The sequence below is a fragment of the Caretta caretta genome, chromosome 5 (genome assembly GCF_965140235.1).
Source record: "Caretta caretta isolate rCarCar2 chromosome 5, rCarCar1.hap1, whole genome shotgun sequence".
Taxonomy (NCBI): Eukaryota; Metazoa; Chordata; order Testudines; family Cheloniidae; genus Caretta; species Caretta caretta.
In genome coordinates this window covers 110,552,650-110,576,459 of record NC_134210.1, presented here as the reverse complement: position 1 = coordinate 110,576,459, position 23,810 = coordinate 110,552,650, and the positions used below count along the sequence as shown (strand labels likewise).

General features: G+C 46.2%; 1 protein-coding gene and 1 long non-coding RNA gene across 2 annotated transcripts in view; one reads left to right on the top strand and one right to left on the bottom strand.

Moving 5' to 3' along the window:
- Positions 1–2,390, bottom strand: part of SNAPC3 (small nuclear RNA activating complex polypeptide 3) — a 28,759-nt gene extending 26,369 nt beyond the window's left edge. The window contains exon 1 of the mRNA XM_048851294.2: positions 2,123–2,390. Coding sequence (XP_048707251.2) covers positions 2,123–2,349 — 227 coding nt within the window. The 5' untranslated portion in view covers positions 2,350–2,390. The remainder of the gene's footprint in view (positions 1–2,122) is intronic.
- Positions 2,388–22,730, top strand: LOC142072215 (uncharacterized). The gene is made up of 2 exons (XR_012668628.1): positions 2,388–2,567; positions 22,351–22,730. It is a non-coding gene; the product is annotated as an uncharacterized LOC142072215 (long non-coding RNA).
- Positions 22,731–23,810: the final 1,080 nt, after the last annotated feature.

The following is a 23,810-nucleotide window of genomic DNA, read 5'->3' as shown; positions in this document are numbered from 1 at the left end:
AGTCCAGATATCTACACAGCAATGAAATAGCCCATCAGCCCGATCCCCGCAAGCCTGAGTTGGCTAGCACAGGCTAGCCATGGGGTTTTCTTTGCTGTGTAGACATAACCTCAGAGGCTGTATCTACACTGGGAAGGCTTATGAAAGAATTCCCTCTGGTTCTGCTAAGTCAGTATTAAAACCAGCAGGAGCCCTAACATAGGCAAGGTTCCAATGATCTGAGCTCCTTTTCTCTATTTCAATAAACCAAGTCCAATCAAAACAGTAGAAAAATTATTTTAGCACTGGACACTCGTCTACATTAGAGCGCCCAGCAGCGCAAACACCAGTTCAGTTCAACTGGTGAGAGAATGGTAGGAATTTTTGGTATGTTTTTCCAGTGAAGACAAGATTGAAGAGCCCCACCTACTGAATCAGAGACACTCCTTCCTGCAGCATCTGAATGACCCTTGCAGGCCTGCCTTCCTCAATGGCTTACTAAGCTCTAATGTTTAGGCCTGGTCTACATTGGGGGAGGATCAATATAAGTTATGCAACTTCAACTACGTTAATAACATAGCTGAAGGCAACATACTTAGATGTACTTGGATGTACTTACCATGGTGTCTTCACTGCACTAAGTCGATGGCTGTCGCTCTCCCGTCGACTCCACCTCTCGCCCTGATGGAGTACCAGAGTCGACCGGAGAGTGCTTGGCAATCTATTTATTGCATCTAGACTAGACGCGATAAATCGACCCCCGCTGGATCGATTGCTGCCTCTCGATCCAGTGGGTAATGTAGACAAGCCCTTAGATAATGCTTACTTATACCTGATGCATGGATCTGACACTTAAATGAGCATTCCATAGTTTCTCCCTATATTCATCGTTACTATCTCCTGTCTTCAAACTGCAACAAGAGATGTTCTTGCCACCCCACTCCAGCAGCTTTTCCTCTGCCAAGTAGAGAAACTGAGGCACAAAATTTGCCCAAGGCCACACATCGAGTCAGTAACAGAGCTAGATACAGAATTCAGCTGCGCTTCTAAAAAATATACTCTAGCTCACCACAAGTTGTTGGGCTTCCTGCAAGAATGAGTGGGTGAAACTCTGTGACCTTTCTTATGCAGGAGGATAGATTACAAAATCACAATAATGGTGCTTTCTGGGCTTAAAAAATCCATTAACTTTTCACTCCAAGTCTGTTGCTTTGGCCACTAGACAACTCTCTCCCCGGATACTAGGGCCCAGCCTTAAAATTTACTGGTCTGCAGGCAGGCATGAGGCTCCCAAAGGAGTGACGCTAAACTAGCTTATTACAAGATGCCTCCTCACCAGTCTTAACAATGGAGATGGGAAAGTAAGACTGTCCCTCACAGCCACATTGCAAGTCTATGCAGGGGCCACAAAGAGTCAGCTCGTGCTTAAAGCCAGCCCCGCATGCAAGGCAGACTAAGGCCAAGTCTATACTTAAAACTTTTGCCACTCCTGTACTATCGGTTAGAGGTGATTTTTTTTAATGACATTTTCATACCAAACAGAGCACTAGTGCGGGCAGAACTGTTGTTACAAAAACAAAACCTCACTCCTGCCAGCGCAGTTTATGTAGTTCAGGGAACTAGCGTAAGCTACACGGACAAAAGCACTTTAAGACCATGTCTACCCTTGAAAGCGTCTGCGGGAGTGGCCGATACCTGCTCGCCCTCCCTAACGGATACACAACTGGTGCCACCGAGTCTAGCTTAAACCAGGTCCCCCAGGCAGAGTAAGTCAGAGCCACAAGCCAACTTCTTCGCCAGCATAACCACACCTACACTAGAGCTGTCGCAGGGCACAGCTCCCTGAGACAGGAATTGGGGGTGCATAAAAGCAAAGGCACCCCCCCGACACAGCTGTGCCAGCAAAGCTTTTAAGGACATGACTCGCCCTAAGGACATGAGCTGCTCCTGAACAAACGCCTCCCACCGCTCTGGGTCAGCGCCGCAGCACGCAGACCCCCTCCTTCCTCTCTCGCAGGGCCTCCTGCCTGGCGTGCAGCACCAAGGCTTTGGCTTCCCCTGAAGGACCCGCCTCGTAAGGGAGCGTGTTGCGGGCGATCAGGATTCGCCCCCCGCCCCGCCGCCATGCTCTGGTTGCAGTTACCTGCACACAGCCCTGAGCTCTGCCGCGGTCTCCAGCCCGCAGCCCAACTCCTCCGCCACGGCGGCAGCCCCGTCCTCTGCCGCCGCCCCTTGCACGGCCAGCTCCGCCCCGGGCAGGCTCCGCTTCCAGAGCGCGCCGAAGGAACCCACGTGAAACACGCGAGTGTGCAACTCGGGCACCTCGTACTCCGGCACCGCGCCGCTAGCCCCGCCGCTGCTTCCAGCCATGTTCCCGGCCCCGCGGGCGGGGCCACCGGGAAACAGGCCGCCTGAGCCCCCGCGGCATTCTGGGCTCTGTAGTTTCCCAATCTCCTGTCTCTCCGCAATTCAAAGGCTTCGGTCCTGGAAACCCAGCCTGGTGGCGTCCTTGCACTGGAGCGCACAGTCTGCAGCCCCCGCCAGCTGAGCACAGCTCTCCGGCCAAAACCTTTGTGACTATTAGTCTGGTAAGAAACTAACTTCTTTTTAACTACTTAATATTTGTCTCTTTCTTAAAAGGTTCTTTGCTTACCTAATAAAAACGGTAACGATGAGCACAGCACTAATTGCAGGCTCTCCATATAACCACAATGCTGCTAGCAGGGGGCTCTCATGTGCCCTGATGTGGGATGTCAAGACAACGCTGCATATGTGAATAGTTTTTAAGAAAACTACTCGCAGGTTTAATAATAGCTTCCCTCTATTAAAACGCCTTTGATCCCAAAACACTTATTATTAGTCTGTGTTTTGCTAGCTTCTAACGTGAGTGAGGTGCTTTTCAGAGAGTTATAGAGAGAAGAGGTTACAATCTAAAATCCTCAAACTACAACCTGATCTGTGTGGGTGGACTCTCATACCCATGCAGAGCCCCGGGGACTTCGGTGGGACACCACACAAGTGTGACGGTCCAGCTGTGAGGCTCATATTGCAGGATTGCAGCCCTCAGAGCAGGCTGTACAAATGGGACCGCTCACAGTAGTAAATTTATTCCCAGTTGCATGGGTTCACTAGAGTTCGTCAAAATAAAGTTTCGAAGGAAATTTCACACAATACTTTAATTTCCTTTGAAAATTCTCTGTATTTATTGGCACAATTAATAATTTTGTTTTATCTTGGTGAAAAATTACATGAAAATTTTGAACAAAATGAAAATGTTATATTTGGCATTTTTGCCCAGCCCCTACTGTTTAGGGTTGGTGCCCTAGCAGACAAAAAACAATGATGCGATACAATAGCAAATGACTGAGCAGTTAAACTAGCAAAGATTTAAAAAAAAAATCTAATGCCTATTTTTCTCTATTGACCTCTTCCGCCCTCATCCTCGCAACCTAGGTGTTACCATCTGAGATCAGTGGTCTAATAGCAGATGCTTCAGAGGAAGGTGCATGAAAGCCCATAGTGGACAATTATGGAATAATCTGCCTATAGAGGAAGTTTCTTCCAAGCTTCCATCAGAATGGTGCACCAAACCACTCTAAGTACTTCTGTGAGAAAAAGACTAGGAACTAGAGGCCTTTTGAAAAGAGTATATTTTAGAGTGCAGCTTGAAAGAGGAGAGTACATGACCAAAAGGAGTCAGGAAAACGGGTCCATACAGAGACTACTACGTGAAAGGGGCAAGGAATGGAATGCGGGAGACACACAATGAGGTTTGTCCTGCAGCTTTGGGAAAGGGAAGAGGCTAAAAAGGAAGGACAGAAAAAAAACCCACCTTTATAAACTATACAGCAGTGCTCAATTCCTTCACTGGCTTCTACTCTTCTCTTCATAGCAGGCGAAGTGTTTTGCGGCAGGATCTTGCAAGTTTCCGCATCAGGCCTTTAATCCAGACTGTATTGATGGTTGATGATTGGTCTACAAAGACTGCTCCAGTCTTAAATTTCTTCCGGAATCTGGCCTCAATGCGTGTACAAGGGCCAAAACTTGGTTGCAACAACTGCATTTAGTCTGGAATCCAGCTTGTTCTTCGGGGGATCACTGACTCGACGAGAGGACTGACTCTCCAGAGAATGATACATTCCAGGAGTTTGTAGGTAGTGCACAGGAGTGATATCAGCCTATAACTTCCTGGGTTGTCAGTGCGCTTGCCTGGTTTGAGTATGGCAATAACTATCGCCTCCAGCCAGGCTTTTGGGATGCATCCAGATTCCATGGTTTTGGTGTACAGTTTTGCCAGCCATTGACTCTCCTGGGGCCTAGTTGATGAAGAAATTCCAGGGAGATACCATCTCTGCTGGCCATCTTTCCTTTCTTCATTGTGGCTAAACTGTCTTTCGCTTCATCTGTACTGATGGCGATGGGGTCTTGTGGAGGGATTGAGGTCATTGTCCGATGTAGCTGACAATGGATCTTTCGCTTGGTGTTTTTGTTGAGTGGTCCTTTTATGCTCTCCCCGATTTGGAGGCTATGAAGTTGGGCTGGACTTTTAATGTTTGGTATTCTGTCAGATTAGCAGCTCCGAGACGTCGTAGTAAGGCCCAGGAGACTTGAGTGTGTGAAGTTCAGACCTTCAGTGCGTTCAATCCACCTCTGGCATCTGGCTGAATCTAGAGATTCTTAACAGGGCCTTCACAACCTGTAGAGTGCCTGACTGGTTGTACTGCTGGTGCAGGTCCTGGATCTCTTTTGTCCAGCAGGGGGTATATGCTTTCTGGAAGCCCTGGGGGATACTCTTCTTGGCAGCAGCGGTAAGGAGGCCAACATATCTGATAACATTCTGGTGTCATGGGGATTCGAATCACCACTTTTTTGATGGATTCCCTATTAGCAATACCAGTCAACTCTGGCCAGGTTCCACCGTGGGATTCATTTTGACAGAATCACAGGGATTTTGATGCTGACCTGGATGATGATGGACCTATGTTGTCTGTTGGGGAAGTTGGGAAGTGTTTTGCGGGATGCATGAAGCATACTCCCGCTTTGGTCTGTGGAAACAATGGTGAGGTCCAGATTGTAATCGCGTTGCCAGCAAGCAGAGTGGAAAGTTGCTCACTCCTTGAGATGAAAGAACAATTCCAGCTCTTTTGCGAACATCCAGTCCATGGGGTCTTTAGCATCGGCTTCATTTACTTCATAGCCCCACATAGTGTGGTGGCTGGGATTGGTGGAGTTGGGAATGCTGGCCTTGACCATTTTGAATTAGGGACTTTATACATGTTAATATGCAGCTCCCGTATCCTGATGGCAATGGTGTCGGTGGCTTCTTTTTTCAGTTGCAGGGGAAAACATCAAAATCTATGATGGTGTTCTTCACATAAATGGCCAGGCTATATTTTGGATAATAGTGGCTAGTCGTGAGGTTGTAACCATGGATACGATAGCGGCTAGCCTGTTGGTGATTGGTGACGTGGGTTTCTTGGTGCGTAAGGACGTCAATGTTATGCATCTTCAGCATGTTTGTAAGATACTCGGACTTTGCCCGGGAAAGTCCCTCAATTGTTAAGTTGGGGGATCCTTGTTCCAGAACCTATCTGGCATTCAATTGGCCATGAAGAGGACTATTATGGTGGCTTGAGTTGTTATTCTGAAGACCGGTAGACTGTTGATCGATGTTTGGTCACCGGGTTGATGGCATTAGTCGTGATTTTGATGCTGAGCAATAGGTGGCTACATGTCCACTTGGGCAATGAAGTCAGTTTGCCCCGGTTCCTCTGCAATGGATTGCCACAAGGCTAGTACTCACACAGATGCTTTTCAGTGTTTATACCAGCGATATGCCGCCAATGAAGTCACACAAATTTGCATATGTGGATGATCTTGCCCTGGCAACTCAAGTAGCACCTTCAGCAACATCGACTCCACCATGAACAGGAACCACCAGGGAGGAATATTTCCAGAAATGGAGGCTCAAACCGAATCCTCACAAAACAAAAATCACTGCATTCCATCTTGATAACAGAAACGCTAAGCGCACCCTAAAAGTGATCTTCTGCAGCAATACTGTGTGACATGACCCCACTCCAAACTATCTCAGAGTGAAGAAGGATCACACACTAACCTTCCATGAACATCTGAAGAAAGTAGCTGCCAAGACTAAGGCAAGGGTCAACCTGGTCCAGAAACTGGCAAGCACAAGCTGGAGAGCATCAGTGTTATGGACATCAGTGATGGTCTTTGTGTACTCCATAGTTGAGTACTGTGTACCAGTGTGGACCAGAAGTAGCCATACTCGACTTGTTGATGTCCAACTGAACACTGCAATGCAGTGCATCACTGGAACCCTCAAGTCAACCCCAACACCTGTTCTGCCAGTGCTCCCACATCCATTTGCTGCCATGCCGCAACCATTTGGGAATTCCATAGGATTGTGGAAAATGAACATCTTCCCATCCACCAGGACCTTAAAAATGTCCCTTACCACTGCTTGAAGTTACGTAAGCCCTTTTGGACCCACGTATTTAACCTTCATCAATGCAACTTCAACCCCAAAGAGCTTAGAAAGCCGAATGGAGTTCACAAGAAGTCAATATAAACACCTTGTGAAAGACCCAACGCAGAAGATCCCTGGCTTCGATTGCCCACAAAGCTCATGGGCAGCCCTAAACCATATCCACACAAATCCTGGCAGAGGTGGATACTTGCTGCATAAATGAAAATTTTAAAGACTCTCCAATGTCTTGACAGTGGTCACCCAAAACAGACTATGGAACATATAACAACTCAGTGCCCAGTTCACAAATTCGAAGGAGGCATCACAGTAATAATACTCTGTTACTTTAGTCGTAATTATCTTGGTTAACCATCTAAATGTTTGCTGCTCTACATTTATATCAGCCACATGAAGAAGACTCTTCTCTTGCCTCTCTTCATTGTTGAGGCTTTGCAAAATTCTATTCCCACCTATATCTTTTACCTCCTATTTTTCTATGCCGTGTTCATAGCTCATCATTTCTTTTTGACTGCTCCCGTTGCATCACTCACCTGCTCTTGCCCCTCTTTAGGCTTGCAACAGCCTCTTGATTAAAGGTTACCTCTTTCTTCTCCTGGTTAAAACGCCCCCCAAAAAAACTGACGTTTCATGAGTCATTCATCCAGTTTCAAAAACCACACCTCACTCTTTATTGTATTGTTCTCTTTGATGCAGATCACTTTTATCTGCTGAACACACATTGCCCATTGTACATCACCAGCACTACATGAACAATAATATAATCTACATACTGAAAACACAGCACCGCTGAAACATAGTCACCTTTGGGATGGAGGATGGTGGTCTGACATAAAACCAACACATAGCACGATATTGTGGTGAGCAGAGTGGGGAAATTTTGGCCAAGGAAATTTATAAAAAGTTCCCTGGATCTTTAAAATCCATGCAGAGCAAACAGGATATTGGTTTTGAAGGTCTTCTCCGAAAGACCCAACACAGTAAGAGGTATGAAACTCAGTGGGCTGGATTCTACCCTAAGGTGAAGAGAAATGCCATCAAGGAATTTGCCAGACCAAGGGGGTTCCTCTGCTGGCACAGAGCTCTCCAGACATGAGGTCTGTGGCTAAAGCCTGTAGTGCTCCAGTGTTCTTGCTGTTGAAATGCTCCCTTGAGGGTTGTTTCAGTTGAGTGTATTGTAATTAGGGTTGCCAACATTGTATTTAAAAAATAAGGGACTGTTTTCTTAGCACCCCGACCCCACCTCTCCTCCCGGCATTCTCATTCATATTTATTATCATTATTTATTATCGTTGTTGTTGTTATTAATAATAAGCAGTACTCGCCTACATTCGCCAGGTGTGTTTTGTGCTGCTTTTTGTATCACTCAGCAACTCTCCATCTTGTTGTACAGAGATGAAAAAATATGGCACGTCTCTTGTAATAAAGGATTACCGGGTACCCTAACTGTAACCAAGTTATTGCACTGACTGGGTCTGTGCACGTGGCATATCCATAGACCGCTCCAAAGAGTGTAGCTCCTCCCAGAGGGGAAGTTCTTAGGAAGTAACACTGGGAGGAAGGTCAGGGGAGAGGGTGCTTCCTACTCCAGGAAAGTGAATGAAAGTGTTTTGGAGTCAGCAGCCCCAGCTGCCGTTGAGAAGCTGCTTTTGTCCCCTCTTCAGTCATTGTTGGGCTCATGCCTGCTTGTGCTAACCCACCAAGAAAGAGACCATGAGGTCATACACTATGTTAGGAGCCATCTCCATCCCCACGTTGTTTTTATTGTGGAGTTTCTTTGTGTCTCAGCCAGTGAAGTAGCTGAGCTGCAAAATACCAGTATCAACAGCAAAGAATAAAAACCAGGTGTGGTGGGAGGCAGTGGGAATGTACTGATGGAGGTGTAACCAGGCCAAATTTCAGTGAGTAGCATTGCAACCTGGCTCACCCAGGGTTTCAACACCACCCAGATTTGACCCAAGGCAGCTGGACCAAGTGATGTTGTGATCTGAGAACTCTACTGCTGGTGGCACTAGCTTATGCACTTTGTGAGTAAGAAAGAGGGAATACTTTCCAGATGAGGGAGACCTGGAGTCCCTGGAGGTGGACCAGGTACCAGAATGGGATCCCAGCCAGGGGAGGAAGCCGGAACGCCCCTCCCTCCAAAGAAATATCTGATTTAGTGCCACTGGTAAATTTAGCACCATTCTCCAGAGGGGAAGCTGAGAGATTAAGGATCTGATTTTCAGAGCTGTTGAGCATCCACAGCTCAAGCTGAAGTTAAGGAAAGCTGTGGGTGCTCAGCCATTGATAAGCCAGCTCCCAAATGACTGACCCAAGAACACTCAGGATGTTTATGGCAGAGATAGGAATTGAACTCCTCAGTTCCAGGCTAGTGCCTTAACCATAAGACCATCCTTCCACAGTTGATACACAAGACCTCAAAAATATAGACTTTAAGGCCAGAAGGGATCATCTAGTCTGACCTCCTGCACGTTGCAGGCCATAGAACCTCACCCACTGACTCCTGCAATAGACCCCTATTCCCTGGCTGAGTTACTGAAGTCCTCGAATGATGATTTAAAGACTTCAAGTTACAAAGAATTGACCATTTCACTAGTTTAAACCTGCAAGTGACCCATGCCCCATGCTTCAGACGAAGGCGAAAAACCCCCAGAAGTCTCTGCCAGTCTGACCTGGGGGGAAAATTTCCTCTTGACCTCAAATATGGTGACCAGTTAGACGTGAGCATGGGCAAGACCCACCAGCCAGACACCTGGGAAAGAATTCTGTATAGTATCTCAGAGCCCTCCCCATCTAAAGTCCCATCTCTGGCCGTTGGAGATTGACTATATGCCATTGTGAGCAATCTCATCATACCATACCATAAACTTATCAAGTTCATTCTTGAAGCCAGTTAGTTTTTTTTGTCCCCACTGGTCCCCTGGGACGGTTGTTCCAGAACTTCACTCCTCTGATGGTTAGAAACCTTTGTGTAATTTCAAGCCTAAACTTGTTGATGGACAGTTTATATCCATTTGTTCTTGTGTCAACTTGTTCTTGTGTAACTTAACTAACTCCTCTTCCTCTCTGGTATTTAACCCTCTGAGGTACATATTTATTACGTTTCATCACATTTCATGGTACTGCTTTAACGTTAATCCTAGTAACAGACACAGCTCCAGCACACTGACATGCTACAGCTGGTGAAGGGAGGGTATAATACTTGCATAGCTCACAGGGGTGTTGTGAAACTATATTAGTTAATGTTTGTAACAAAGCATCTTAAGATTCTAGGGTAGAAGGTACTCTAGGAGTGCAAAGCATCATCATTCGTATGCAAGTTAACAACCAACTCCATCTTTGCTCACTGACTCAGTCCTGAGTCTGTAGTGTAAACAACTTTTTTTTTTTTTTTGGCTTTTACATGTCAAGGCAGGGATATGTACATGCAAGCTAATGGCAGCAGGTCTCACACTTTGTTCTTTTTTTGTTGAAAGCCCAAATGGTGGTATTTATAGCAGATTTATTAGCCCAAACACCTGTCTCAAATGTTTGCACCTTCTCTGTTTTCACATATGTGCAACACACCAGCCCATTCTACCAGTACTCTGGAAAGTCTGTCATATACCCTGAGTGTGTCTTTTGTTGCAGTCTCTTCTGATATTCTCATAAGTTTCTGTGACCGGGGTCCTAGTGGGGACAAGCTATGGTCACTCAATTAGGGTGAACTGCAAAGAATGGGGCAGCCAAACCCCCAAAAGCTGGTGGATATTCCAATACTTAGATTCACCAAGCCAGCATAAAACAGCTTCTTTATTACCTTACTCATTACTCAGAAGTCCAAACAACCCAGTTCCCTTAAAGTGATCCAGCCTCAGGCCTCCATCCAGGTACCCACATCAAATATGATGAAAATTTTTGTAAATCTTATTTCATCATATAAAAGAAAAGGTTCTACCAATCCCAAAGGATCGGACACATTACCTCCCAGGTTAACGAATGTTTCAGATCTTACCCAAATACATGCTACAGCCAATTCTTAATAACTAAAATCTAAAGGTTTATTTATAGAGAAAGGAAGAAAAAGAAAGAGAGAGAAAGGTGAGAGTTAAAATTGGTTAAAGGAATCAGTTACATACAGTAAAGGCAAAGTTCTTGGCTCACGCTTGTAGCAGTGATGGAATAAACTGCTTGCTTAAGTCAAGTCTCTGGAGTACATCCACAGCTTGGATGGGTCATTCAGTCCATTGTTCAGAGCTTCAGTTTTTAGCAAGGTTCCTCCAGAGGTAAGAAGCAGGATTGAGGACCAGATGGAGAAGATGCAGCTGCCTTTTATAGTCTCTGGCCATGCGGCCTGTGCTTCCTTTGTTTCAAACACAAGCTGCTCAGCACATGGCTTGGAAGCCTTAGAGTTCTCTCCATAGGCATTTCCCAGCATGCGTTGCTGAGTCATAAGGTGTATCTGCCTTCTCTCAATTGTATAGCTGATGGTCCTTAATGGGCCATCAAGTAGGCTGGGCAGTGCTGATGCCAAACTGTCTGGGCGTGTCACCCAGAAGCATAGCACAACTTTGAAATACAGACATACATACATATTTATAACTCCTAATACAAAGGTGATACAAACATACACAATATTATCATATCTGGCAAATTATGACATCTTTGCAGATATCTTACTTGGCATATCTGGATTATTACTTCGTGGGCGTTACCCAAGAAGCAAACATTTGAAATCCAGGTATAGAGCCAATACTTATAACTTTAAATACAAAAATGATACATGCATACAAATAGCATAATCATAACTGGCAAATCATTACTCTTTCATAGACATCTTACTTGACAACCTTTGTACAATATTTTCTGCAAATATATAAATAGTGATTGCAACAATGATCTATAGTCATATTTTAATCCGATAATGTCAGTTTCATTAAAAGTCAGTGCAAGGAAGGAAGGAGGAAGCTGAGGCACTGAGAAGTTAAATGGCTTTCCTAAGTTTAACTGTGTGAACTTGTCATATCCAACCCCAAGGCCCAGCAGTGTACTGATAAAAACAGTGTATTTTGCATTTGTTTGGATTCTATTTATATATTTTTCCTTAGTCTTTTTCACAAAGCCTTTGTTATTTGTCAGAACTATTTGTACACAGAGGTATTAGTGGTGACAACTTACATACATGTGGTTCTGTTTTCTTCATGATCTCCCACTGCACAAACTGTATTGTTGGCTCTTTGGCCCAGGCAGTTACAATACAACATCCATTTGAATCTGGGGAAAATAAGTAGGAAATATGTAACCAAAATATAATTTAGGCAGGATACCAGGGTTAACACTGATCCTTGTGAAAAGTTGTATATGATTTTTGATAGCCGCAAGTGGTCTGGACCTTTATCTTACATCTCCCCAAAAGATAATGCTTCCAAAGCATAGCACTTTCTGTTCTGTTCTCACACAGCATATTCAGAAACCATTAAATAAAACGAAGACAGTTTTTAATGTCCTGTATTGGGTTACTTATTTTGACCTTGAATTATAGCACAGATGAAGAATATTATCTATATTATCTGTCACAGGTGAGAATATGGATGTGTGCAATCCAGTTTTCCTTCATGGTTTGATAAATATGTCTTATTGTTCATTCCAGTATTTCTTGCGGTTTTAAAATATATATTTTGGTTAGGGATTTGCAAGGAGGAATATTTCAGAGTGTACAAGATTATTTTTTAACAGTAGGAAACAGTCTTATGGTTAAAGTATGCAGCGTAGCTATTCAGGAGCTATGTGTTTTATTCCCATCTCTACCACTGATTTAGTTACTCTGTGACTGTGAAAAAGTCACTTAACTCCTCTGTGCCTCAGTTTACTCATCCATAAATTATGTATAATGATATTTTCCCATTCTAGAGGAGTGTTTTGAGGATTAGTTAATTATTGTAATGTGTTTCGTGATTCTCAGGTGGAAGAAGTCCAAATCATTAAGTGTACAAGAATGTTGGTATAATAATTTTCACTGTTCTCTTGTCCCTTAGCTTTCCTAATTTTTCTTTGTTATGATTTTGCCAGTCTTCTCCAACTGCTTTCCATATTTTTATGTAATCTCTTCTTTTTGTGTCACAATATTTTACATTTACCAAATGTGTAAAAGTTATTTAAAAGCATATCCTGGCATGGTTACATTCCACATGATCACAAGCTTAATTAATTGGCTGTGGACAAAATATATTATTTTCTGAAATACTCCTTTTATTTATGTTGTAACTCATAGTTTCTTTGAACTGTGAATAAGACCATTTTCAGTCTAAAGTTAAAGTGAGGAGTTGGCTGGCAACAGCTCAAGAAGCCACATGAGTGTCTTGTTACTGCCTCTGATTTGCATTTTTCTTATTAGATACACAATTGCTCTGTTTATATAATCACAATACAAACTAACAGTGCCAAGAAAATGGATTGAGATTTTTTTAACTGTAGATGTAAGGGGAATGAACAAATTCATTGCCATCTTTCCATGTTATTGTGAGCAAGTTACATAAGACCTGATCCAAAACCCTTTGAGTAAGCAGAAGGACTCCCCTGACCTTCAATGGGCTTCGAATCGGGTCCTTTATCTCCTTGAGTCTCAGTTCCCCATATGTAAAAATGAGGAAATAACAGGAATTGCCATACTGGTTCAGACCCAGTGTCTGTCCAGTCTAGTATCCTATCTCCAGCAATGGCCAACATCAGGCACTTTAGAGGGAGAAGCAAAAAACCCGGCAGTAGAAAGATGTGGGATAGTCCCCCACAGGACTCTTTCTAATTTCTATTAGTTAGAGATTGACTTAAATCCTTTCACAGATTGATCTCACCCAGTGAGCGGAGTTGGACTTAGTCTCATCTGTATGTCATTTATCTAGATCATGATAGTAATGTGATGGGGGACAGGGGATGGATCACTTGATGATTGCTTGCTCTGTTCATTCCCTCTGAGGCACCTGGCATTGGCCACTGTTGGAAGACCGGATACTGAGCTAGTTGGACCCAATATGGCCGTTCTTATGGGGTAGCATCACAGAACCAAGGTCTGGGGAAGGACTAGCAGTGGCTTCCTGGCTGAGAGAGGGTTGGTGAAGGCTCCTAGGAAGGGTTGGTGCTTTCACACAAGCATGCACATTTCAATTTAATTATAGCTTCTTGCTTTCCACTTATCTTCTGTATCATAATTTAGAACCAGACATCTATTCATTGCACAAGTGCAAAGTCCCTTTGAACCGTTACATAAATAACAAGCAGTCACAGAGGCAGGGCTCTAATCTGTGGCAAAAGTGGCTGAAAACACTAAGGGTCATGTGACTGATGAGCACTTGGTGCAGCTGGGTGTGCAGCACTGAACTGTCCACGCTGCCCAATTCTGAGGCTACTCTGAGTGGGCTGATCTCCTGACCAGCTGTCCCGAAGGCCTGTTTTGGCAGCTGGGTTGCAAAAATCCTTTATCAGATTTAACACTGCTAGAAAATGCTAAAAATGAGCAGATATAAAAGATTGTGCAGCTTGTTAAAAGAAGAAACATAAGAGAAGAACTATAGTAAGAGACTCAGAAAGGTAATAGGAGACCAAAGGTAAGCAACAGACAGGGAAGGCAGGGGAGAGGGGGACCTCAAGAGAAAAGCCCTGTGCATCTCCCTGAGGATTAGAAGAGGGAATGGTACCCTGTGAAGATGTCATCCTTCCCTAAAGATATTGGAATAGGGAACAGGCCTAGAACAAGATATCCATGGGACTTAATGTGAAGGCCCTAATTATGTTCAGTGTCTTAAATCTAAGCAGGATAGGAACAATTTTCAAAAGTGATTGCATAAATTATTCATGCACATCTTACATTTGCATGTACAGATGATCACATAGGCATGCAAAATTGGCAATTGTGTGTTTAAATTAGCTTCTTCTTTCCTTCCACTGGAAAAAACACTGTTTTAATTAAATGGAGATGGCACACACAAGTCGATATAGGCATATGGGCCACATCGTCAGTTGATGTAAGTCTTCAAACCAGCTATATTGATTACACCAGCTGAGAGTCTGGCCTTGTCTCTCCAGTACTGAGCCCCACATACACACAGATTGAGGCTACCTACCCTTGAAGTACAGCAAATAGTTTCATATCACAAATACTTGGGAGATAGAGGTTAAATTTTCTCCATAGCTTCCTGTTTCACTGCTATGTTTGCTCCTCCTGGCTATTGAAACAGTAAACAGAGCTTCAGCAAGAACAGGAAAACATAAAAAGACAAGTAAAGGAAAGAAGACGATGAGAATATGCATACTCCAGACCATCTCCAAATCAAGTGTCAAATCAAGAGTGAGAGCCCCAATTGTTGATTTATTTGTTTTGTTCTTTCAGATGTGGGATAGTCCTAGTCAGTCTTAAGTATATGTTGAAGTATGTGTGTACACACCTTATAGTACTAAGGCCTGCACTGGTAACTTGCCAGAGTCCTGATTGCAACACCTAATTTATGCAGACTTGAATATTTAAATGGAAAAACAAACAAACAAAAAAAGATAACCATGATTATTGTTTGTACTTGCGCCAGCCGTGCTGCTGTTCATGTTTGCCCTCACTCTGCAGTGACCTGTAGAAAGAAGCTGCTGGATGCCACAGGACACACTTTGCTCTGATGTTGCATTGTGAGAACCCCCAGTTAGGATGTATGAACTGTTTCTGAGATTCATAGATTAAGGATTTCCTTTCACTAAGGATGTGCTCTGATTAGGCAGACTGTGTTGTCCGGGTGTTAGTCACCCTTCAGTATTGATTCCCTAATACATATTCAGTCAGGTCCTACTCAAATGTTTAATCCATTTTCTTTTTGCCAAACTGCCTTTCGATTTCCAGAATTTCAGTTTGAGGGACTGTTACTGTGACGGGTTGGACCCCCGTTTTGGGATGCCACCTGATGCATGGAGGTACACTGAGCCCCTCCTGTTCCACCAGCCTCTCTGTTTTGCTGAATTCAGCTCTTGGGCCTCTTGCAGTACACACACACAGGTAGGGCCACACCAAGCTGCAGACACAGACTGAAGTCAGCTCTGTGTGAGAGGATTCACACAGTACTCACGTGCAGGGCCATCCCTACCCATTGTGGAAGTATAACACTGTATAAGTATAACGTTGTATAAGGGGACATGCTAGATACATTGTATATGAGAGGCCATGCCAAAACATGTTACAAAGTATCTGAGGGAGCACACGTAGGGACAGTTAGCTTTGAATGGAGAAGCAATTAAGATAGAGCCAGCACGTCTAAGAAGCAGGCATCAGAATGGAAGGTGTGAAGGGCAATTAGTTAAGTTAACTGGAAGCTGTTAAAGGAGATTGTTAAGGGTGGCAGGTAATTGAAGATACGTGACTGGTCTCAGGGATCTCGAAGGGTGGTGACTAAAATCTTTTTCTTCTTTTGTCTGTAACTTCTCTGTAACTTGTTCTCTAAAAAACTGTATATATTAAAAGACACAAGCCCCACTCGGGGAGCTCACTTCTAAATGTATTAGCAGAGCAGCTTTGCTAATAAAACAGAGTGGTCTGATAAATTGTGAGTCTGAGTCAAACTTTGACACCATACGCAAAGTACCCAGCGGCGTAAGCCAAATTTCCTGGTGCCCTGCACAGCTGCATGCTGCTCCAGTCCCTGCCCTGCCTCTTCCCCATAGCCCCAGCCCCTGTTCTGCCCCAGCCCTCCCTCTTCCAGCCCTGCTCTGTTCCAGTCCCACCCCCACTCCACCCCTTCCCCAAAGCCCCTGCCCTGCTCTGCCCTGCCCCTTCCCGCCCCTGAGGACTGCAGCAAGGCCAGGCCTGCACTCACTGGTGGCAGCAAGTGCAGCGACCCAGACCCAGCCGTGCCGCCGGTGAGTGCTGGGGGGGCGGTTCCCCCCTGCCCCCTAAACCAGCCGCCCCCGTGGAGTCCTGGGGCCAGCCCCTCTCCCCCGCCCCCTGCAGAGGCCTTCCCCCCCACACACAGGGGGGCTGCGTAGGGCCCCAGAATAACTAGGGATGGCACTGCACATGCACACCCCTTTTGGGGAATAAACCCAAAATAATATTGTCTTGCACTGTATAGAAAGATCTGCACAGTGCAATCTCATAAAAATTCGCCCTCTCCCTCAATGTGAAGAGAGATATGCACAACTTCTTCCCCCCCCCCCCCAGTTAGAAATTGCACAAACTGGGTTTAATAATAAACAAAATAAATTTATTAATTATAAAAGGCAGATTTTAAGTGATTATAAGAGATAGCAAACAGAACAAAGCAAATTATTGAGCAAATAAAACAAAACATGCAAACTAAATTTGATTCACTAAAGAAACAGGTTACAAAATGTCATTTCTCATCCTAAATGTTGAATTAAGCAGGTTATAGAGTGTTCTGTAGAATTAAGCAGGTTCAGAGTTCCAGTTATTTCTTCTTACTGACTGGACCCCTGTCTCAGTCTGGACTCACCCCGGCCTTTCTCTTCAGGTTTGCTCCTTTGTCCCTTCAGATACTTTCAGCAGTCTTTCTTCTTGGGTAGGCAATGGTGGAGAGTCCAGATTAACCCCCTCCCCAGCCTTAAAAAGGATTTTCCTAAGGCAGGAAACCTTTGTTTGATCCCCATCCCCTACAGAGGAAAAGTACCAGCAGTGTCCAAGGTGATATTTTGTATGAGGTTAACTTATCTCCTGATCTGGTAGTATCACAGCTATCTCCCAGGAAGCATCTCGGGGAAGGAGAGAGATTAGTATCTTCACAGTCTTATTGTTTCTTCCTAACAGCCCATCAAGGCTGTGATGGCTGGTTGTCTGGTGGGTGTCTTGCAAATACACACACATAGTCAATATTCTTAACTTTAGATACAGAAATGATACATGCATACAAATTGGATAATCACATTCAGTAAATCATAACCTTTCCAATGGTACCTTACATGAGCCATTTTGCATAAAATATATCCTAGATATGCCATATGCATATCATAACCATATTTCTATGAAGAATATGGGGTGTAATATCACAGTTACCCTAGACAGTGGACAAGAAAATGGGGCGGGGGGGGGGGACATTTCAGACAACAGGGTAGGATGTTGTTATAGAAACAGCTCATCATAGGGGAGTAGTATAGTATAATAATTGTGTATACAATCAGTTGATTGAATTGCTTATTCTTGGGGTTCAGACCTCTTGTTCTGCCTCTGGGATGGCAGGACCCTGATAGTCTCCCATGAGCAGATGAGCCACCATGGTGTAGATCCTATGATTTTTGTGGTAGGTCTCTGTCACACTGTTATTCAACGGAGTAGTAGTAAATAATAAAAGCATAGCATGGTCACTCTGGTGCTGGTCGTGCCAGTAGAGAATTTCTCCCCTGAACCCAGCTACATGTACCCTTTTGATCACAAACATATTAAATTCATTTATTGTCTGAAGTTTTTCAGGTGGTTGATTTTCAACATTTTCTTAATTTGTGTTTCAACAAATTCCAACTTTGGGCCAAATTAATCAAAACTTGTGAAGAGAGGTGCAAAACACATCCCAGGGTTGCCCTTGCACTAGCCAAGCCATTTTGCATGTACCCTTTGTTTGCTAATACCTGGAGTGGGCAGGACAACAGACACAGCTTACTCATTTCCCCTATTTAAAATGAAAAGGTTATAGAGTCCCTGGACAACGCACTATTGTGGACAGTATTTCACACTAAATATTAATAAAGGGTCATACTCATAAAAAACACACACAGAGAATTAAGAATTGATCAGGTCCATAGCTGAGACAGTCATCACAAATGATGCACATACTTAGACAGTACCCTTTGTATCCTAACTTCCATGGATATATGACTAACTTTTATAAGCTTGAGAAAAATTCCCAACACTTAAGCAGTGTTAAATGTCATTATATTTCCGTAGAGGGGTACAGTTGGAATTTCACACCTCACTAACGTGCCCACTAAATCTAACAGAATCTTAATAAGTCAAATAATGGAAACGATGGTAGAACCATACAATTCTGATGAAGAATTGTTCTTTTAAACTGATCTCAGCTGGGTTGAATTCCTTGTAGATGCCTTCATGTCACTGGCTGTTCTGCTAAAAACCCATCCTTAGTGCTGGAGAAATCAGAGTAAGGCTCTGGGGGACTGCAGATGGATTTGTTCCCTTGATGGCAGATGGGTTTGTGCCCTCAGGGAACTGCTCTGATTCTGCCCTGAGAATCCTGGACTCCTTGGCTGAATCATTATAATGTCATCTGTGACTCCCAGGCTGTCTGGATCTTCCTAGCTCTCTGGTTGCTTCCGTTCTGGAATCTGTCCTGCTGTTCCCAATGGCAACATGCGCTGTGTACAGCAGTTAGCTCCCTGACTGGTTCTGCGTCACCAAAGGCTCCTTATATAACAATGCCTCCTCTGAGTCAGTGCCCAGATTCAGAAAGGGAAGGGGAGGAAACAATTGAGCAGCTGCTGCATTGCCAGCTGTCTCCCTGTTTCCTTAACTTCCCATCATCTGACAACACAGCTTTGGTCTATGGGAAATGATGCCTCTCTTTTAGGTGGGCTATCCACAGAGGTGTCACCTCTTTGGGAAGTAGCAGTTGTTTCCTCTCAGAGTGGTAGCCATGTTAGTCTGTATCAGCAAAAAGAACGAGGAGCACTTGTAGTCTCTAAGGTGCCACAAGTACTCCTCGTTCTGTTTCCATCTCTGTGTCTCAATTTTTTTCCTGGGTGGTGGTGGGGCAGCTTTAATCTTTGCTGGGATTTAGGGCTTGTCGACACGTACAGCACTGCAGCGATGCAGCTGTGCTGCTGTAGCACTTAGTGAAGACGCTACCTACGATACAGCAGTGTACAGCTGGGTCCGTTGGCGTAGATACTCCACCTCCCCGAGAGGCGGTAGCTGTGTTCCCAGGAGAAACCCCCCCATCGATAGAGCGCTGTCTAAGACAAGGGTTGGGTCAGTATAACTACGTCACTCGGGTGTGGAAAATCCACACCCTTGAGCAACGTAGTTATGCTGACATAAGTTTGTGGTATAGACCAGGGCTCAGTAGGAGTTCCAGCTGCAGGAACCACAGCATGGAACGGAATAACTAAATCTACTGTCTGGCCTCAACCCACTGCTGCTAAGACCTCCCACTTTTCAGCCTCTGCTGTCCCCTTACAGCTGCCATATAAGTAGTTTCTATCTCTCTTAAGTCATGGCTACACTTGCAGATGTAGAGCGCTTTGAGTTAAACCAGCCCTCAGGGACTGCAGCAGGGAAAGTGCTGCCATGTGTTCACACTGTCAGCTGCAAGAGCAGTGGCGTGTCCACATTTGCGGAAGTTGCAGTGGCATTGGGAGCGGTGCATTATGGGCAGCTATCCCACAGAGCACCTCTTTGTATTCTGGTGCTGTGGCTTGTGTGAAGGAGGTGGGGGGGGGAGAGTGCAGGGCATTCTGGGTCCTGTCCCAACGCCCCATGATGCATTGCTTCGCATCCCAGCAACCCCTGTGCTTCCATCCACATTTGGCGCCATCTTCCAACATTTTTTGTACTGCGCGCTCTGTCTTCCCTTTTGGTCTGCGGGAATGGATCCTGAACTTGTGAGGAACATGCTGATGGGTCTCACCAGCATGTCGCGAATTGCAGTCAAGTTAGTCCTTAAGCTACAAACTGACAGTGAGGAGTCTGTCGATGATGTCGACTCATATAACGCATATGACACGAGATTGCCTGTGGCATTCACAGACATGCTCACCACAGTGGAACGCTGCTTTTGGGCTCGGGAAAGAAGCACTGAATGGTGGGATCACATCGTCATGCAAGTCTGGGATGATGAGCAGTGGCTGCAGAACTTTCAGATGAGGAAAGCCATTTCATGGGACTGTGTGCTAAGCTCGCCCCAACCCTGCGGCGCAAGGACATGAGATTGAGAGCTGCCCTGCCGGTGGAGAAGCAGGTGGCTATTGCAATCTGGAAGCTGGCAACTCTAGACAGCTACCGATCAGTCGCTAACCAGTGTGGAGTGGAAAAGTCGACCGTTGGAATCGTGTTCATGCAAGTTTGCAGGGCCATTAATCGCATCCTGCTCAGAAGAACCGTGACTCTGGGCAACGTGCGTGACATTGTGGCTGGCTTTGCACAAATGGGTTTCCCTAACTGCGGAGGGGCGATCATGGCACGCATATTCCAATTCTGGCACCCAGACCACCTAACCTCCAAGTACATTAATCAGAAGGGGTATTTCTCTATGGTTCCCCAGCTCTTGTGGATCACCGAGGGCGTTTCATGGACATTAACGCAGGCTGGTCCAGAAAGGTGCATGACACACACATCTTTCGGAACACAGGTCTGTTCAGGAAGCTGCAAGCCAGGACTTTCTTCCCAGACCACAAGATCATCATAGGGGAAGTGAAAATGCCCATTGTTATCCTTGGAGACCCCGCTTACCCTTTAATGCCATGGCTCATGAAACCCTACACAGGGAGCCTTGACAGCAGCAAGGAGCGGTTCAACAACAGGCTGAGTCGGTGCAGAATGACTGTTGAGTGTGCTTTTAGCCATTTAAAGGGCCGCTGGTGCTGTCTGTATGGGAAGCTGGACCTGGCCGATAACAGCATCCCCACAGTTATAGCTGTGTGCTGTACCCTCCATAACATTTGTGAAGGGAAGGGTGAAAGCTTCACTCAGCCCTGCACCGTGGAGGTTCAACACCTGGAGGCTGAATTTGAACAGCCAGAGACCAGGGCTGTTAGAGGGGCCCAGCGTGGGGCTGTAAGGATTAGGGATGCCTTGAGGGAGCAATTCGATGCTGAAAGCCACCAGTAACCTTTGGTGCCCTGCACGGGAGTTAAGTGCAGTGGCTCCAATGCTAGTAGGTATCTGTGTTTGCTACGTATGATGCACTGACTTGCAGTGCCTGTTGCTTTCCTGGGCTACGGTATCTTTTACTTAATGCAGTAAAAAATGTTTACAAAGCCAAAAAAATCATTTATTGAAAAGAAACACAACTGCTGGGGAAGCAGAAAGGGCATGACACAGCTGTGCTGTGTGGGAGGAGGGAAGGGGGCAGGGTGGGGAACAGGACAATCACAGATTTGTGTCTGTCCTGTTATCATATTCAGCCTTCCTGTCTGGAGTGCCGCGCAATGAGTGTTGCACTTAAGGCTGGCTAAAATGCATGGTGATGGGGGTTGAGTGCAGTGGGTAAGGGTCATAGTTTGCTGGGCTGGGTGGTGAAGCTATAGGTGTTGGAGGCAGCTGGTGGCAGTAAGAAACCGGATGTTGGGGGAAGTGGGTTGGGGAGTGACAAGGGCTTCACGGTGGGGGTGGGGCGGGAGCAGATCTGCTCCATCTGCAGTGCTATGAGTGCCTGTATCGAGTCCACTTGGCGCTCCATAATGCTTATGAGCCATTCCATGCTTTGGTGCCGGCAATCCGCATTCTGCTGGTGCAGCCTCCTTTCAGTCTCCCGCCACTCCTGTACTTTTTGATTTTCAGTAAGGGACTGTCCTCTTTGGTTCTTCACGTACGCTTCCTGATTCTTTGTAGTCTTTCAGCCATTGATAAAAAGAACGGCTGGGATCTCAAGGTTGCATCTGTAAAGCCAAAATGCAACACTTAACAGAGGCAGCATTGTTCACACTTGACAGAGTAATTATTCGGCCGCACTTAAAGACAAGTACAGTGTACACAATAGCAGAAAGTGATGGTCCCAAAACGAGTGCACATAAACCACAGGAGCCCCAAAATGGTGAGTAAGCACAGGGGCAAGGCGGACTGAGTGTTTCAGGGCCATAGTGTCCTCTGGGGTTGGTTCTGTGCCTTGGGGAGAGCCAACAGCTGCAGGGAGCCCCTATACTGAACACTATCCTCACATTTTCCACAGTATGAATTCGTCCTGGAAGATATCTCGCTGCTGAGGGTGACCTGGGAAGCAACGGAAAGTCTTCTACTACAATACAACTTCCGCCCTGGCCCTTATGCCGCTTGCCTGTGTGCAGCAATGGTCCCCCCGCCCGTCATGGTGCGGTCATGTTAGCCTTACTCGGACAAGGAGCACAGTAGCTCTGCAAAGGAACCTGCGCAAGCAGATTGCCCAGCTTCTGCATGAGACCTTTGAAGAGATCACTGAGGCAGATTAGTGCGATGTGAGAGAGCACATCAACGCCCTATTCTGCATCTAGGCATGCCCACAGCCCTAATTCTCCTCACCCCAAGAGCCTGCACCAAACAACTACCTTCCCAAAATAAAAGCCACTTACCAGGCACCTCCTCTGCTGTTCGTTCTTCACCAAGCACTGTCCGCTGTGACTGGCTACTTTCTTCCTGGCTTGAAAACAGCTCCTGGCTGCATGCATCTAGGGATGCTGGGCCATCCTCTGGCTCTGGGCCCCCCTCCTCCTCAGCACTCTCACTCCCGCTTTCTTCCTCCTGCCTTGTTGAACTCTGTGCTGCTACGGCCTCTGAAGTGTCCATGGTGGCCTTCGGAATGGAGGTGGGGTCGCCTCCAAGTATCGCGTCCAGCTCTTTGTAGAAACGGCAGGTGGCGGGGGCAGCACCGGAGCGGCGGTTTGCCTCACGGGCTTTGTGGTAGGCGTTCTGCAGCTTCTTCACTTTAACCCTGCACTGCAGTGCATGCCGGTCATGACCCCTTTCCATCATGGCCCTTGATATCTACCCGAAGGTATCATAATTCCTATGGCTGGAGTGCAGCTAGGACTGGACAGCTTCCTCCCCCAAAACACTGATGAGGTCCAGCACCTTGCCATTGCTCCATACTGGGGATCGCCTGGCAGGTGGAGGCATGGTCATCTGGAAAGATGAGCTCAGGGCCATCCCTGCTCTCCCCCTCCCCCCGCCCCGCCAGGGTCTGGGCTGTGTTCAAGGGCCTGCGGGGCCGGGAGGCAGGAAATGGGGGGGGGCATTTTGGGGGGCCCCACAGGCCCAGAGTGGCCTGGGGGATTAGCGGGGGGCCGGAGCAGCCCACTCTGCTTCCCTCGCTCTGACCACAGCTTCCCCTGTGGGGGGGCAGTCCTTTCCCCAACCCACCTCCTCACCCCCACCAACGATTCGGCTGGGGCGGTGGCGAGGGAAGCGGAGTGGGCTGGGGCTGTGTCACTCCGGTTCCCACCACCGGTGGGTGTGGGGGGTGTCCTTTCCCCAACCTCCCCGCATTCACCGGTGGCGGGAAGTGGAGCAACGCGGCTGGGAGCTGGTGGAGTAGAGCAGGCTGGGATTGGATTGCTCCGCTTCCCGCCACTGCTGGTGAGTGCGGGGAGGCTGGGGGAAGAGGTGGTATGGGGGCGGGCCAGGGGCGGAGCGGGGGGAAGGGTAAGAGGTGGGATG